The sequence below is a fragment of the Cynara cardunculus genome (genome assembly GCF_001531365.2).
Source record: "Cynara cardunculus var. scolymus isolate 2C chromosome LG 14, CcrdV1, whole genome shotgun sequence".
In the NCBI taxonomy this organism is placed as follows: domain Eukaryota; kingdom Viridiplantae; phylum Streptophyta; class Magnoliopsida; order Asterales; family Asteraceae; genus Cynara; species Cynara cardunculus.
In genome coordinates, this window is record NC_037541.1 from 777041 (window position 1) to 792387 (window position 15347).

A 15347-nucleotide genomic window follows, 5' to 3' on the forward strand; every position below is an offset into this window, starting at 1 on the left:
AAGAGAGTTTTCTTTCGTACTTTTGGCTTGTCATTTGCTTTTCAATAAAGACTTCAATCTTTGGTCTCCTCTCCTGCTCTTCTCTATATATTTATTCTTGTTCTTATTTTCTGTGTGAGTTTACAAGTTTACAACAAATCTTACTCATCAAAATAAATTATAGTGTTGAATCTTATAGATAAACACTTACCGGGTAAGTATTTGGGTAAACAGCCCCTTAGAGTCAACCTTTACAAAAAAAAAACCTTAATAATTTCTATGAGATTTTTGTTAAAGATGCTCTTATAACAATACTGTCTATCGTAGAAGGAAATATTGAATACAAATGTTTCAGTTCACGACAATGAGAAAAATAAGATTTGTGTTTGAACAAGAAATTTTTGCTTAGTTCGAAAGAACATTGTTTGTTGTAATGAAAAGCCAAATTTGTTGGTTTCAATTGTAAGGGAGTGTTTGGTTCGTTTGTTTTCAGTTAACGATTCTATTTCTATTTTCCATTAAATGACACTAAAGAAGAAGGGGGAACCTTTTTAGCAGCAGGTCCACCTAAAGTCGGTAACCCTTGATGTAAAACGAATTGATTATCGACAACTCCCACGTTTTTCAACCCCTGAAATAGGCAAAGATTAGTTTATTGTATCAAGTGACCCTTAAATGTTAAAAACCTGTTTCCAAACAACAACAAATGAAAAAAGTAACACCTGAGTACATGAGACTAACGAAAATTGGTTGTGCATTCACATATGAAGGTGCGGGAGTACACAAACGAAAAATGATTGCTATAAGTTTCTAATTATATGTTGACACATATTAATATTAGATTATTGACTTTTTGTTATGGAGATCTCTATAGTACAAGGAGCATCATCAATGGTGGAGATTTCATTAGAGCATTTTCTATTTCCAAAAAAAGGTGGGACTCATAAACAAATAAAACAACTTTAAAAAAAAAGTAAGTTATCTATGTGGTTTTAGAAAAATTGATTTTCGTTAACATGCTTTCTAATTTATTGTTATTTTCGTCTTTAAACTAATTCCTATCTTTAAAGTATAAGGGATCAAAATAGTACAGAATTATAAACCACAAATACTGAAAGAACACTAAATTGTAAATCATTAGGATGAAAATAACAGTGAATTATAAAAAATAGGGATGAAAACTGCGATTTCTAAATCACAGGGACAAAAATCGTAATTTTTAACAAACCACATTGATGAAAAACATAATTTACTAAAAAACTTGTATTATGGAGAAGAGGGTTTTCTTATCAATGACTTTTTCATGTTTAGATGGCAAAAACTTTACAATAAGCTCTACAAAAAGCTCCATTATACTGTAATAGAACAAATAATCCCGAATACGAAGTTGCAAGAAAATGTAGTTTATTTGATTAATAATAGTTAGAAATCACGTAATTGATATAATTGTGAAAGTATAATCATAACATTAGTTTTGATTCACAAAATTCTTCTTTGTCATTATTAACGAATGGTTTAGATATTTAATTATGGCCAAATTATATGAAAATGCAAGGTACTTTTTTCTGATTCTTATTTTGTATAACGCACTTTCAAACCCTTCATCTTGGTAACTCAAATGTGATATCTTACTCACTTCTACCAAAATATGTTAAACAAAATATGAATAAGACCAACGTAAGTTGTATTTTCAAGCATTCTCGTTAATAAATCAGGTCCGTAAATGTTTTAAATGTCACATCTAAGGTACCAAACTGAAGATTTTGAAAATACAGTATATAAAATAAGAATCAGACTAAAATACGTTGCATTTCCGTGAAATTTATCCAAAGACCAAAAATGGAAGGTAGATTTTTTGATGTAGAACTTACTTGTGCGCAATATCCAAGTTTCATATCCATTCCCCATCCATGAACCAGGTCGTTCTGGAAGTACATGAAGGGAATTATACACGAAATGAAAACAAAACGAATGAACAAGATTAAAGAAGAAAAAAATCAATATTGCCGAAAATTCATGTTGGACCCATAATAACCGGGAAATTGACCAAACTAGCCATTTTGGACGAACCCTTTTTTTTATTGTTAGTCAATTTTTTCATATTTGAATCAAAATAGCCAAAATTTTGAAATTTGTGAAATGCACTTTTTACGAATAAAATATGATTCTGGTGGGCCATTTCGCAAGCCAAAAGAACATTTCTCAAGCCGGCACGCCAAGTTCTCAAACCAACACCACCACAATCATATTTAATTCAAAAAAGTACATTTCGTGATTTGTGAAATGTACTTTTTATGAATAAAATATGATTCCCATGGGCCATTTCACAGGCTAGAAGGACATTTCTCAAGCGGCCTCACCAATTTCGCAATCCGACACCACTTGAATCATATTTAATTCAGAAAAAATACATTTGCGAGATGGGCACTTGGGACAATCTTGGCTATTTTGGTCAAATTAAGAAAAAGTAGGCTAAAAGGTGAAGAATTTTGGTCAATTTCACTAATAATAAGTATAACTAGTGTGACCTTAGAGAGAATGTCAGATAAGATGAAGTTTTGCAAAGGTGGCTAGTAATAAGCAATGACATACAAATAGAAGCGGGTACAAGAAAACATAACCTCATGCTAGTGCTCAAAGATAATGATAAAAGTAACCTGAATAAGATGCCAAGCACAATGCCATGCAGCTCTGGAGAACACTGGAGCCATTCCTTCTACAAATCTGAAAATTCAGAGGACATAAAAAAAGCATTTCTACCCAGACTTTATCAAAGAGGTTGTAAACTATCAATACTTGCATGCAATTTTATTAACAGTTATACTGAATCTAGAAAGGGATTTAAGGGGTTGTTTGTTGGTTTTCCAAAGTCATGTGTGGATGATGCTGTGTGTGTGGATTAACCTGTATAGATTGAGAAGGTTTATGTTTGTGAAGGTTTTCTCATAGACGGAAGGATTGTGTTTTTTAATTAGAAGGGACAAGTTTAGAAGAAAAAAAACTTGGCTTTCTGCATAAAGCTCCTCCCTAGAAGCTTACCGGATAAGCCACTTTCTATATCCTTAAGCCACTACCAAAAGCAGTCACATATAGCTGAACGAATAAGTTTTGAGTCTCATTAAGCTCATTAATTAAACTGCTAATGAACAGGCCCTTAGTGTTCCTCCTGAGGACCAAGTCAAATAGTTCTACATCTGACCATTTTATCAAGTTCAAAAGCCCTTTTGGAGATCAATATGAGGTTCCACATATTCTCACATGGTAGCAGAGCCAAGGTCTACCACTCTAGAGACTTGACATACTGGGACAATCTGTACTCGTCTAGCCCCCTCTCAACACTCAGGGATAACTAATTAACTATGTCGATCTAGCCTCCTTTGGAGGGGGCATGCCATAGTCCCATATTGGCTAGACTTGGACGATTTCTTCTCTACATGTTGGAACTCCCAGGATAATAGGATATTCCACACGGAGGTGGGATATGAAGGTGGGAATGTACAAAGACTTGTCTTCTACATAAAGAGTATATAAACAAATACAACATACAAATAGAGCAGGTGCAAAAAAACATAACAAGAGTTCCTTCTGAGGCACAACTTAAAACAATGTTGCTACTCAAGTCCATGAAGGAATTGCATGAATGCTACTTACCCGTTACATGGTGGCCCCACGCTAGTACTCGAACATTTCGTGCTACCTTTAGGGTCATAAAGGCTTCTGTATATAAGCAAGTACACAGGCATTAGTGTTATGGAAAAACTAATGAAGATGTTCATATTATATGAACAGGCATGAACATGTTCATTTTACCTATGGAACTTATTCTTTCTTTTCCTTACTGTGATTCTATGATGTATATCTGTTGAGTTTGGATCTAAAGCTGGTTGAGATATCTCCAGTCCTTCTGCTTTAACGATATCCAAGTATCTGCAAATATTAAAAAGGGGATATTTTAACTGAGTGACCTCCTCAAAAACTGACTTTAAAAATCTAACCCCTCTAGTGTATTTCTAAGTTTTTACGGGAGCAGACTTTTGAAGAGTTTTTTAGGTATATAACCTTAAATGAGATTTTAGTTAAATCCATGACCTTCTAACGAGTATAAAACCATTTTTTCTTATATAGGCCAGGAGGTCATGGATTTAATTAAAAACTCATTTAAAGTCGTATCCTTAAATGACCCCTGTTTTGAACCATTATTGAGCTAAAAGAATTAGAAGGTCATGTTACTAACTGAAAACTCATTTACGGTCATTTATCCAAAGGACCCAAGAAAACTGAAAATGATAATGGTGCTGGATATGGAGCTTGATTCTGATTGTACACCAGAGCACTACTGTAACAACCCGTCCCACATGGATAGAAAATGAGATATGTGAACTGCTTATAAGCCTCAAACTATGGGCTACCAATTAACTCCACCATGTTTTAAGTTGAATACGAAGTTATCGGGCCAGTCCGCTGCTTGGTTTGATTTCCTCCTTTCATAGCTAGGCAACAATTGTTGTGGATGCCTGAAATCGAACGGGCCAGATTGGATTTTCCACCACATCCTCCTGGACCTTAACCACTACGTCACAACCCTTGTTGTTTCCAGAGTTATTATTGTTGGTGTATTGTTATCAATCCTAATATACTCTGGAAAGAATAACAATCAAGCCAGGCAACCTATGATGAAACCTTAATGAGATAATCTAGACATGGACATCATCAACAAAATCAATTTCCCTTTGCCTCAACCTTGACATCATCAACAGGCACATTAGAGCATCCACACATGGTGGACTTTTTCATTACAGCCTTTTCTACTATTTTCCAAAAGAAATAGGACCCACAAGCAAAGTACAAGCTTATTGAAAGTTTGAAACTGCACAAGCGAAAAGAGGGTTTTTCTTGTTAGTGGCTTTTTCACATGTCTAGATGTCCAAAAAAGCTCCATTGAAGGTGCTCTTAGGGGTTGTTTACTTACAGCTTAATGAGCTTAATGGTCTGATAGGCTTATTCGCTCAGCCATGCAGGAGTGTTTCTTTATGGCTTAATTGTTTAGCCATTAAGCTAAGAACGCTATATGGAATAAGACATGACCCTCACTTGCCCCCCTTAAGCCACCTCAAACAAATTAATACCAAAAATTCCCAGAAATAATTCAATCCTCTCTTTGCCTCCCTCAAACCCATCGGTCTGCCATCCTTAGACAGACAAATTTATTCAAACATACAACTTAACCCATACAGGGATTAATGCCAAAAGAAGTAAAAGCCCCTTAGCTCACTATTTGGAACCAGACAAAGTTCTGGTGATATTAGTCTTCCAAGAATAATGTTTACTTCCATTGCAGACTGTTAGTCGTACTCATTGCAAAAGAAACGAGGGGGCAACTGTGCAGCAGCGTTTCCATTACCATAAGCAACAAAACTCGGTGTATAAAAATAGGTATAACAGACAACGCAAATTGAGATTTCATCATATGTATATGTATAGTTAAGCGTGATAGTGAGACGATCTTTTACCAAATGACGGCATTGGAGAAATACAGACAATTAGAAAAAGATAAATAACGATGATGTAACAGGTAGATCAATGGTACCTTTTGGGGTTAAAATGCTGCACTCCTAGATCTTCATCCCAAAGAAATACGTAGTCATAAATTGAAACAGCAGCTGGATGCAGAAACCTTTTTGCAAACCACCTGAGCCGCCGTTAGATACAGTAATTAGACGATTTCTGGTAACAACCAAACAAGGAGCTTTACTAATTTATGGGACTATTACTTTCTACGTAAAGTTCCAACATGTGCAATATCAAGTGATCATAATTTTAGCTTAACAACCAGATATGCAAAGATAATGGTTTAAAGTTCAAGCAGGGTAAGATTATGGCTCTCTGACTAATATATATGCAAAACTAACCTCCAGGCTCAAATGTTGAAACGGGAGAGGTTTATCTTTTCTAAATTTTTACATGCAACATGTATCCTTGATGTTTTATATGGCTCAATATATGAAGATCAACTTCAATTAGTTATACTTTGACACTGTTCTCTTTAAAGGGAAAATTTGTGGCAACCATCTAAGTACATCTCCAACAGATTCTCCAAAATGGAGAAAATGGGGATTTTGGGCAAGTTTTTGCTCCAACAGATTCTCCAAAATGGAGAAAGTAGGAGAAAGAGTGTAAATTTCTCCAAATTTGGAGATGTCTTCAAAAATGATTACCATGTGAAGAAATGATTTCTTATTATATTCCACCAATAGATAACCTTGAAATTGTTTATGAGAGATAAATAATATTTAATTAAATGTATGGAATACTTTAATAATATAATTAATGATGTAATCCTCAAAATGGTGAATCTCTTGGAGTTGAATGCAATTCTTTTAAAGATTTTGAACTTTGGTTCTCCATTTCGGAGAACTTTCGGAGAATCTGTTGGAGATGCTCTAACTCATCACAATTGCTTTCGATTGAACATGGATGAGAGTTCGGTGGTTGCTGTAGATTCACTACTATTGAAATTGGATAACTTTTTCTTGTTTGACATGCTGAAGAACTACCCTATTAGTGTAAACATAGAATAGCTGCAATAGTGCTATACATTCTAAAAGAGTTCGTTTGATAGAAGTGAATCTTACCACTTTGTTTGGTTCTCAGCTACAATATGTATGGCCTTGTTACACCACTTGAGGTCCCACCATTCATCCATTTTCCCGTCGTAATGGAATAAAATAATTGTAAAATTTTCTTTAAGAAACTGAAAACACTAAGCTGGTTCAGTATTGTCCATGTAATGAATATCGAAGATATACATATCAAGTTGTGAATATGAAAATACTATCTACTGCATACCTTTCGAACAATGGTATTCACATTCTGCTTCTGTTTCAAACCCACTGGCATTGCCAGCAAGTTATGCGGATGGGGAACATTAGCCTGTCATACGTAACATTTTGTAAATTAAAAAAATGAATTAATTGTACAAGTATGCTCTGCAGAGTAAGCCTAACAGAAAGGTAAATCAGTGAACAAAAGATAAATTAGGTTTAGAATGTGCTATGAACAGCCTTGCTGGTGAGAAAAGAATGACACATTTAAATATATGACCAGACTACTCGAAATCACCTTCAATTTTGAGCTACTTGCTGACCATAAAGGTTTTAATTCCAAGTCAGAGTTAGCTTCAATAATACCATAAGGTAAACCCTTCAAGCCTGTGAAAGCTACCTAGAGACGATCAAAAGAAGCACATTAGTTTCATGCTATTTTGAACCCAAAACATAAAGAAGCAGATAGTTGATATGTTTCAATTGGACAATAAGTAGTATTATATAGAGTGCTATTTTTTCATAAAAAACAACCAGGATATACCAGTGACTTAAAAAGGTACCTTTGATGTTTGGAATAGATGGAATTTTGAGTCCAGTTGATGATAAAACAGAATAAGGATATATATTAGTGAAGCCATGCAGACAAGATTGGAAGTCTATTAAGCACCTTACATTCGGAAGGGTGTCCCAAGCTATGCCTAGACTAATCCCGGAAAATTGTGACTGCAAGAAATCAGCCCTGAGTTTGATAACTTAGTGGCCGCTATTGTTGTGTACGCCGGCCTGGTATCGAACCCCGGGCAGATGGGATATTCCACCACATCCCCCATGGCCTCAACCACTACACCACAACCCATGTGGTTAAAGCATCTTAAGTTCTTAACCATGTTAAAGCTTGTGAGACAACAGACTAATTAGCATCCAAACAACATACTATTATATTAGTATGAACAGATTATCACAATGCAGTAAAAATCTTACTATCATAGTATCATGCAAGAGAAAGGATGTTGAATTCTATCTAGAACATGATACACATTATGGGATCTGTAGCAATTCTTTACTGCCGCAGAATGCCATCATTGGGATGCTTGTAGCAGTATTTACTGATACAAACACTCTCTCATTCACCGAGTGCACCCAGCTTTTGGTTATATATATGTAAAACACAAGCTTTTGTGGCAATGATAACTGAACTTTTATGAAATGACTGCCAAAGTTCCACCTTTTGGCATATTAGTCGATGCTACTCTGTGATATACTTTGTAGTTGCAACAAGGTTCATAATGTAATATATATTTGACATTTATATACATAGAGGAAAGTTCAGTTGTGAACCAGGGGACAACTGAGAGCGCAACATGTGTCCCCATTCATTATGAATAACGGATGTGAACTTTTTACAGCATTCATGATGAATGTCTGTGAATGTCTGTGAATGTCCTGGACACGTGGCGCGCTCTCATTGTCCCCCGTTTCTTAATGGAAATCAGCTTCTCAACCAAACCTGCCCCTATGGCGGCTCCATACCTTTGTATGTAAATGCTGGTAAGTTGTTCTACATGCAATATACAACATTATTGTACAGACAACCACCATGAATGGTTTCTTCTTGGCTCGACAAAGTGCCTGCATTTATAGATGATCCTGATCATTAGGATCCATTTAACAATCTCAATAACGTAGATCAACAAAATTTGTCAAAGAAACAAAACTAGATACTAGTATTGTCACATAAACTTACGCAGCCATTATGGCTTTGTCTTCTCCTTGTAAGATTCCTCCATGATCTAAACCCCCTCATAGACAGTTCTTTTTCATGTATGCCTTTTCATACCAAACTGCAGCCATAAAATTTATAGCAAATATTAATCTCATTTGAAGATTAGACAAAAAATGATTGTAGAGAATAGGTATAGGATTAAGGCCTGCTAATATTTAGAATTCATGTCACATCAGTGAAGTGAACAGTAAAAATAATGTGCTGCATTAGAAAGCTTTGTGCACGCGCTACTGGACAACATTTCAAGCTTCAATCTAGAATAAAACAAAAAACAGCGACGGATATCCCTCCCAACCTCACCCACACCCACCTAGAGAAACCAAAAATGAAAAAAAAAGACAAGCACAAAATTTTCCACCTTAAACAACTCGGTAACTGGCTAATATTACATGACAATGACACGACGGACACCATTGATATTGCTCCTATCTTAGCACTAGATGCATATATACCACACAAAGAGTTAATTATGTTCATGTCTGAAGACTTGACAGTAATTCAAACTTTATTTTCCTTTTATTTTTACAATGAAACTGGAGGCCATGATATACAAAATTAGGACATTAGCCTTCACAGTTCCTTCTCAGTTGAGCAAGCATAGAGCAATGACCCCACAAGTTCTGCTTGGTTGTTGAACTACAGAAAGCTCTTTTTGACCATTGTCCCTCCATCTCCCTGACTTCCCATGTGTATATGAGAATCATTGGCTGTAGATGGAAAAAAAAACTTAAAGGGGACTAGAGGAGCCAAAGTTGAATAATTATCCATGGCACTTCTTTGTTAGGGGGACAATATTTCCATGTCCTCTTTAATCTGCTCCTATTTCTCTTACAAGTAAGCGTCGTAAAGCACAACAGATATCACGTACAAACCCATAACGGAAACCATGGTTAACAATTATTGGTGTTTTCAGATATTATGCATACTCAAGCAAGAGCATATTTAAAGTTTGGTAATGATCATAAGGCTCTTTCAAATTTCTCCACTTAGCTTGCTTAAATTTGAAAACTGTTCATATAGTTAATTGAATGATGATCTAATTAGGTAAACATATCTCATGAAGTGAGATGCATTAACCAGGTACTCAACTAAACAAGATAGCATGTCTCACTCTCCAATTCCTCTCCCACATTTAAGGAATAAAATAAAATGGTGGATAAAAACAGCTGCTCTGTGCCACAAGATAGCACTTCCAGGACAGTGAACATGTATCTTACAATTTCCTGTATGCTAATAACCTGAAGCAGCTAGAAACCAACCATCAGCTAATACTTTTCTTTCTAATCAGTTCCATAGGAAGAAAAATCAGGACCAATTTGAAGTATTATCTTGAATTAACTACCAATATGGTTTTACATCAATTTTAATGCTAGAAGGATAATGGAAGTGATTTGACCGTATGGAAACTACACAAAAAATGCCATAAACCAGTCATTACTTCGCATAATAGTTCAATCCATAAATGGTAAGTTCTAGAGTTTAGCCTAGTCCTCCACTATAGTTGCTACCGTGCTCAAAACAACTATACCAGCAGCTTATTAGCTACCATGCTATTGAAAATGACAATTCAACTGGTTTGCTAGTTGTCAATTGTACTCAACATGTGAAAATATTAAGATGCCAATTGACCAATTTTGTGTGTGTGACAGAGACAAAAGTTGTCAGAACATAATTCCCCTGGCTGCAATACATCAAAACACACACAATATATCTGCATGTTCGTGTATATGTATGTAAATCAAGCAAAAACTCAACAAAATTTGTAACTAGAAAGGACAAAAGCAAAACCAAAATTTCCAGGATAGGTATCCAAGTAATTTCCTGAAAAATTCTCCTGTATCCTCTGCTAAATCTGTTTAAATGCAAAACGAAACAGAAAACGATTGCACGTATCAAAGCAAGCAAACGCAACCTTGCGAAACAAGTATAGCGATAATCAATGAAATTCGTAACAGAAATTTGAAGCAAAACTAGTGCCAATGCTTGCTCACGTCGTTTAACATACAATCAATAGATCTTACGCTACAACTCTACGCAAATAAAGGATCATAGATCATTAACAGATACATTAAAACGGTACCGAAGAAACACCGACCTCTGAGATTATTGCAGACGAATCTGTACACAAAATTTTCAGCAACTACTACCTGTAAAGATTTCCGCCGAGAAACAACTCACCGGTCGATTAGAATGAGAGTTTCCGGCGATTCTGTGTGAATATTACGCTGCGTTAATTGGTATGAATGTGCGTATCCAAGTTTTAGAGAGATCGGCAAGCTCGAAAATGGCGGAATCCGCAAATTTTATGGTGAGAGATTTATTTGCATGTTGTTTTTCCCTCGCCGACGGTCTGAGAGCTGAGGATGTAAAATACTCATTTTGTTGAGCCTCTTGCTTTTTTTGCCATTCTTTTTTATTACATTTAATTAATATTTTATAATTAATTTGGTACAATAAAATAATTTTAAAACGGCTAAATTTTAAATAAAATGGTTATATTTTAAATGAGTAAATTTTAAAAGAAATAAATAATATCATTTATAACTTAGTTTATTAGAGCATTTTCAACAAATATATCAGTTAAAAATAGGTATTTTAGAAATTTAACAACTTTTTTTTATAAAAAAAAGTCTGTTTCTTAATGGTTCTAAAATTCTCTGAATGATTTTGTATCATAAGCCTCCCTTGACCATTCAGCCTCCTAATTTCGTTATAAACAATTACCAAACATTATATTTCATTTTGCATTATATTATGAAAGTCTTTTGATCATTTTGACTACTTAATCATTTACACTAAACCATTCAATAATTATCAAACAGTCAAAAGTGAAATTTTTTAAATTTGGAGAACTCTCTAAAACTCTATATGGGATAAATAAATAATAATTTATTTTTTCCCACCAACAACCGACATGGAGAAAATGTTTAGGGGAAAAAAATTAATATTTTGTTAAATATATTAAATATCTTAATAATATAGTTAATATTATAATTGCTAAAATAAAGTAGTTGTTAGATTTAGAGGCTGTTTGGCATTGCTGAATGGTTTTGTGCAAAATCATTAAGTAGTCAGAATGATTAAGAGACTCTCATAATATAGTGTAAAATAAAATATAACTGTTTGGTAATTGTTTACAATCAAATTAGAGCTCTTAATGGTTAAGGGAGACTCAAGATACAAAATCATTCAGAAAGTTTTAGAACCATTAAGAGACAATTTTTTTTTTTTTTGCCAAACAAAATTTACCTCTTAACGATTCAGAGATTGCCTCTTAATGAAGCTATTAAGAGGTAAAAATAAATAAATATATATATATATATATATATGTAATTTTATTTTAGAGATTTAACTTTTAATATTTTATTTTAAAAAAAATATAGCGAATGTTCCTGTCATATCAGTATTATCTCTGTAAAATTCTACAATATAAGTTTTTAACAAAAACCTCATCTTCCTGTTTTTTTATAAATGATTATATTATATTATTTATTTATCATTATTATAGCAAAGTCAAAATACAGTTATTAATTTATATTTCTCATATTAAGAGGGTATTTGGGATTGCTTATTTGAAACAACTTATGTTTTTCTACAAAAGCACTTATTAACTTATTATAAGTCAGAAGAGTTTTAACTTCTTTATTACCGGTTTGACACCGGTATAAGTTGTTTATCCACACACTCAAAAGTGCTTATTACCGATATCACATCGAAATAAGTCAATAAGTTATTTTTATAAGCAATCTCAGACACTCCCTAACTTTAATTTTTTAAATGATATATTTCTTTAATATATGTAAAAATAACTAAAATACAATTATTTATTTATAGTTTTTTAATTGGTTTAATATGATAACCGATTTATCTGTTATAAAAGTTCGAGGTTATTTTTGAATAAGGGTGGTAAGTTAGGGGATTAATTTTGTAAATATTCTTAAATGTTTTTTAAAACCCCACCACTGTCTTATTTGTTTAAGCGGTTATTAGATGAGATATTTATGTTATCTCTCGGGGATTTGGTGAAAAAGTAAGTAAGAAAGAAAAGTTGATAAAACTTCTATCTGTTCCTTGAGTGCTAAGCAAAAACAGAAACCAAAAAGGGAAAAAAGAACTGAATTATGTGATTTTGAACCCAAAATGTTGCGATTGTTTATCTTCATTTTATAAATTCAAGGTGAGTTTTATTTTATAAACTTTCCTTTTACAGTGATTAAAACAGAACCGTATGGTTCTTTATATGAGGAGTTTTGAAAACTGTTATTATGCTATTTTTAGCATAATTTTGTATTTTGATATGTTAATATCAAATGATTGGAATAATGGTAGTATAATTAGGAGATGTGTATTTTGGGATAAATGTGACATAATCAGGAGATACGTATTTTGGGATAAGGATGACATAATCAGGAGAAATATATTTTGCTATAAAGATGACATAATGAACTATATGTGAAAATTTGGAATTTTTGATCATAAGACAATTTGTTATCGCATCTTTATGAAGTGATGACTTTAAGTTATCGCACATGTGTGATGTGATGACTTGGGATATCGCATCCTGTTGATGTGGTGAGTTGACTTTTATCGCATCCTTGTGATGCGACAAGATGTGTTTATCGTACCGGTGTGATGCGATGAGATGAGTTATCGTACCAGTGTGTTACGAGGAAATATGGTTGTCTCACCCATCACCATGTGATGCGAGAAAATTATAGTTTTAACTACATGATGGGTCAAGTTTATGTGTTATGCGATAAATGATATATTTGATTATTTGATGCGATAAATGGGTGTTGTCTTATCTTATTGATGTGACAAAAGAAGTTTGTTTTCATAAAACGTTGTATATTTGTTATTTATACAAATATGAGAGTTATAAAAATGTTTTGGTGATTTTCACCTTGTAATAGCAATTAAAGGGATTTCTCACTATACCTCATGGTCTAACCCTCATTTTAGTGTTTCAAAATGTGCATTACAGGTCGGACACAAATTTGACGATAAGGGGAAGGGAAAATTATGAAGAATTTATAATTGCTTGCACATGGATTTTTGGGATGAATTGATGTTTTATGTACCTGATTACTTGTTATATATACAAGTTTTATACTGAGATTACATGGAAAAATTTGTTAGCTACTTTTGTAACGTAGCTTTTGTATATTTTGGGACCAAATGTGTAAAGTTGTATTTCATGATATATGAAATATATGTTTATATATTTATCAAGTGAAGATACAAACAAGCTTAACTTTTTTGCTTGTAATTGAAAACGCACCATTGTGAATAGCAACAAACCATACTAAAAAGCCTTTGTATTAACGGTATGTGAGTCTTTGGCCTCCTAGGAGGTTAGAGGTTCAAACCTCACTAAAGGTGAGAAGGGTGTATGAGTAAAAAAACATGTTGTGGTTCAATTATTTCATCAGTAATATTGTATCGAATTAGGGGTCGTTTACCAAATACTTAACCGGTAAACGCTTATCCGTAAAATTCAACACCATCATTTACTTATCGTGTAAGATTTTAGTTCACAAAAACGACATTCTATGCGACAATTTACCCGGTAAGCACTTACCGTGGTAAGAGTTATCGTCCTCATTTAGTAAGACTCTTGTTCTTGTCTCACTCCTACCGGGTAAGATTCTTGATCCTCACCATATTCATCTCGTAAAGACTTGGTAAGCTCTTACCCAAATAAGTGTTCAGTAAACGACTCCATAGTCTCTTTACATCAATTTTCAAGTTTTAAATCTATAAATTTACTTACAAACAACGTCGAGTGAGATCTGTCCCATTGGATGAATGGACACGCTTCGAAGCAGTTTTTCCGTGCCGTTTACGTGTATGTTTACTCATTTTTGCTAATAAAATCTGTTAGAATTGCCACCCTGTTTTTTGAAAAGAATTACCTTATAAACAACGCGCAGGTATTTAATTCAAGTCAGTTTGGTTGGTGGTTTAAATTATTTTCATTTTTAAGATAATAGTAATTAAAAATATGTAAACTCCGTATTAATATCGTTAAATATATGTCATTTAACGTGTAGCTCAGTTGATAAATAAATATGATGATTTTGTCCAAATAAAAGACAGGTCCCAAGTTTGCTCATGACCCCTCCACTAACCTCAACTGCTGAGTGTGCCAAAAAATGTCTCCTCACATTGATGACTTAAAAAAAATTCTATTTTGAGCTAATCAGGGTTGTCAGTAATCAACTTTTTGTCTAGATATTATTTAAAATATTAATATAATTTTATTTTGGTTTATAAGATGATTCTATTTCATTATTTTGAGTACTTGATTAAAATTAAACCAATTTTGTAAATAAGATGTGACATTTTATTTAGAAACAAATAAAGCAAGAGGCATTGATGTACACGTTGTGATTGGTTTAACAAAGAGAAAAGTCTAAAAAACCCCAATAGATGTTAGTGTTTGGAATGATTAAATTTTTGAACAATTTTTTGAAACAAATAAGTTTTTGAACATTTCAAAACATGTTAAATAACTCATTGGACTTTCTAAAACATGTTAGATACATTCTTATGACCTATACAACTGATTAATATGTGATAAAATAATGGAAAAAGTTGGGAAAAAAGTCAGTGGACATTCATATTTTGAATGATTAAGTTTCTAAACATTTTTTGAACCAAAAGAGTATTTAGATCTATAAAATTAAACAAATATACCAAAAAAGTACTTACACTTAAAAAATATTTTTGATGAAATTTATTTTAATTAAAATAAAATA

The 15347-nt window shown here is 33.3% G+C and overlaps 1 protein-coding gene across 1 annotated transcript in view; it reads right to left on the bottom strand.

Moving 5' to 3' along the window:
* Window positions 1-8607, bottom strand: part of LOC112526825 — an 11345-nt gene extending 2738 nt beyond the window's left edge. The window contains exons 1-11 of the mRNA XM_025137247.1: window positions 8548-8607; window positions 8334-8432; window positions 7099-7200; window positions 6826-6909; window positions 6612-6730; window positions 5567-5668; window positions 3790-3906; window positions 3631-3696; window positions 2637-2703; window positions 1851-1904; window positions 527-610 (exon numbers count right to left, since the gene is read on the bottom strand). Coding sequence (XP_024993015.1) covers window positions 527-610; window positions 1851-1904; window positions 2637-2703; window positions 3631-3696; window positions 3790-3906; window positions 5567-5668; window positions 6612-6730; window positions 6826-6909; window positions 7099-7200; window positions 8334-8432; window positions 8548-8607 — 954 coding nt within the window. The remainder of the gene's footprint in view (window positions 1-526; window positions 611-1850; window positions 1905-2636; window positions 2704-3630; window positions 3697-3789; window positions 3907-5566; window positions 5669-6611; window positions 6731-6825; window positions 6910-7098; window positions 7201-8333; window positions 8433-8547) is intronic.
* Between the last annotated feature and the right edge of the window lie 6740 nt (window positions 8608-15347).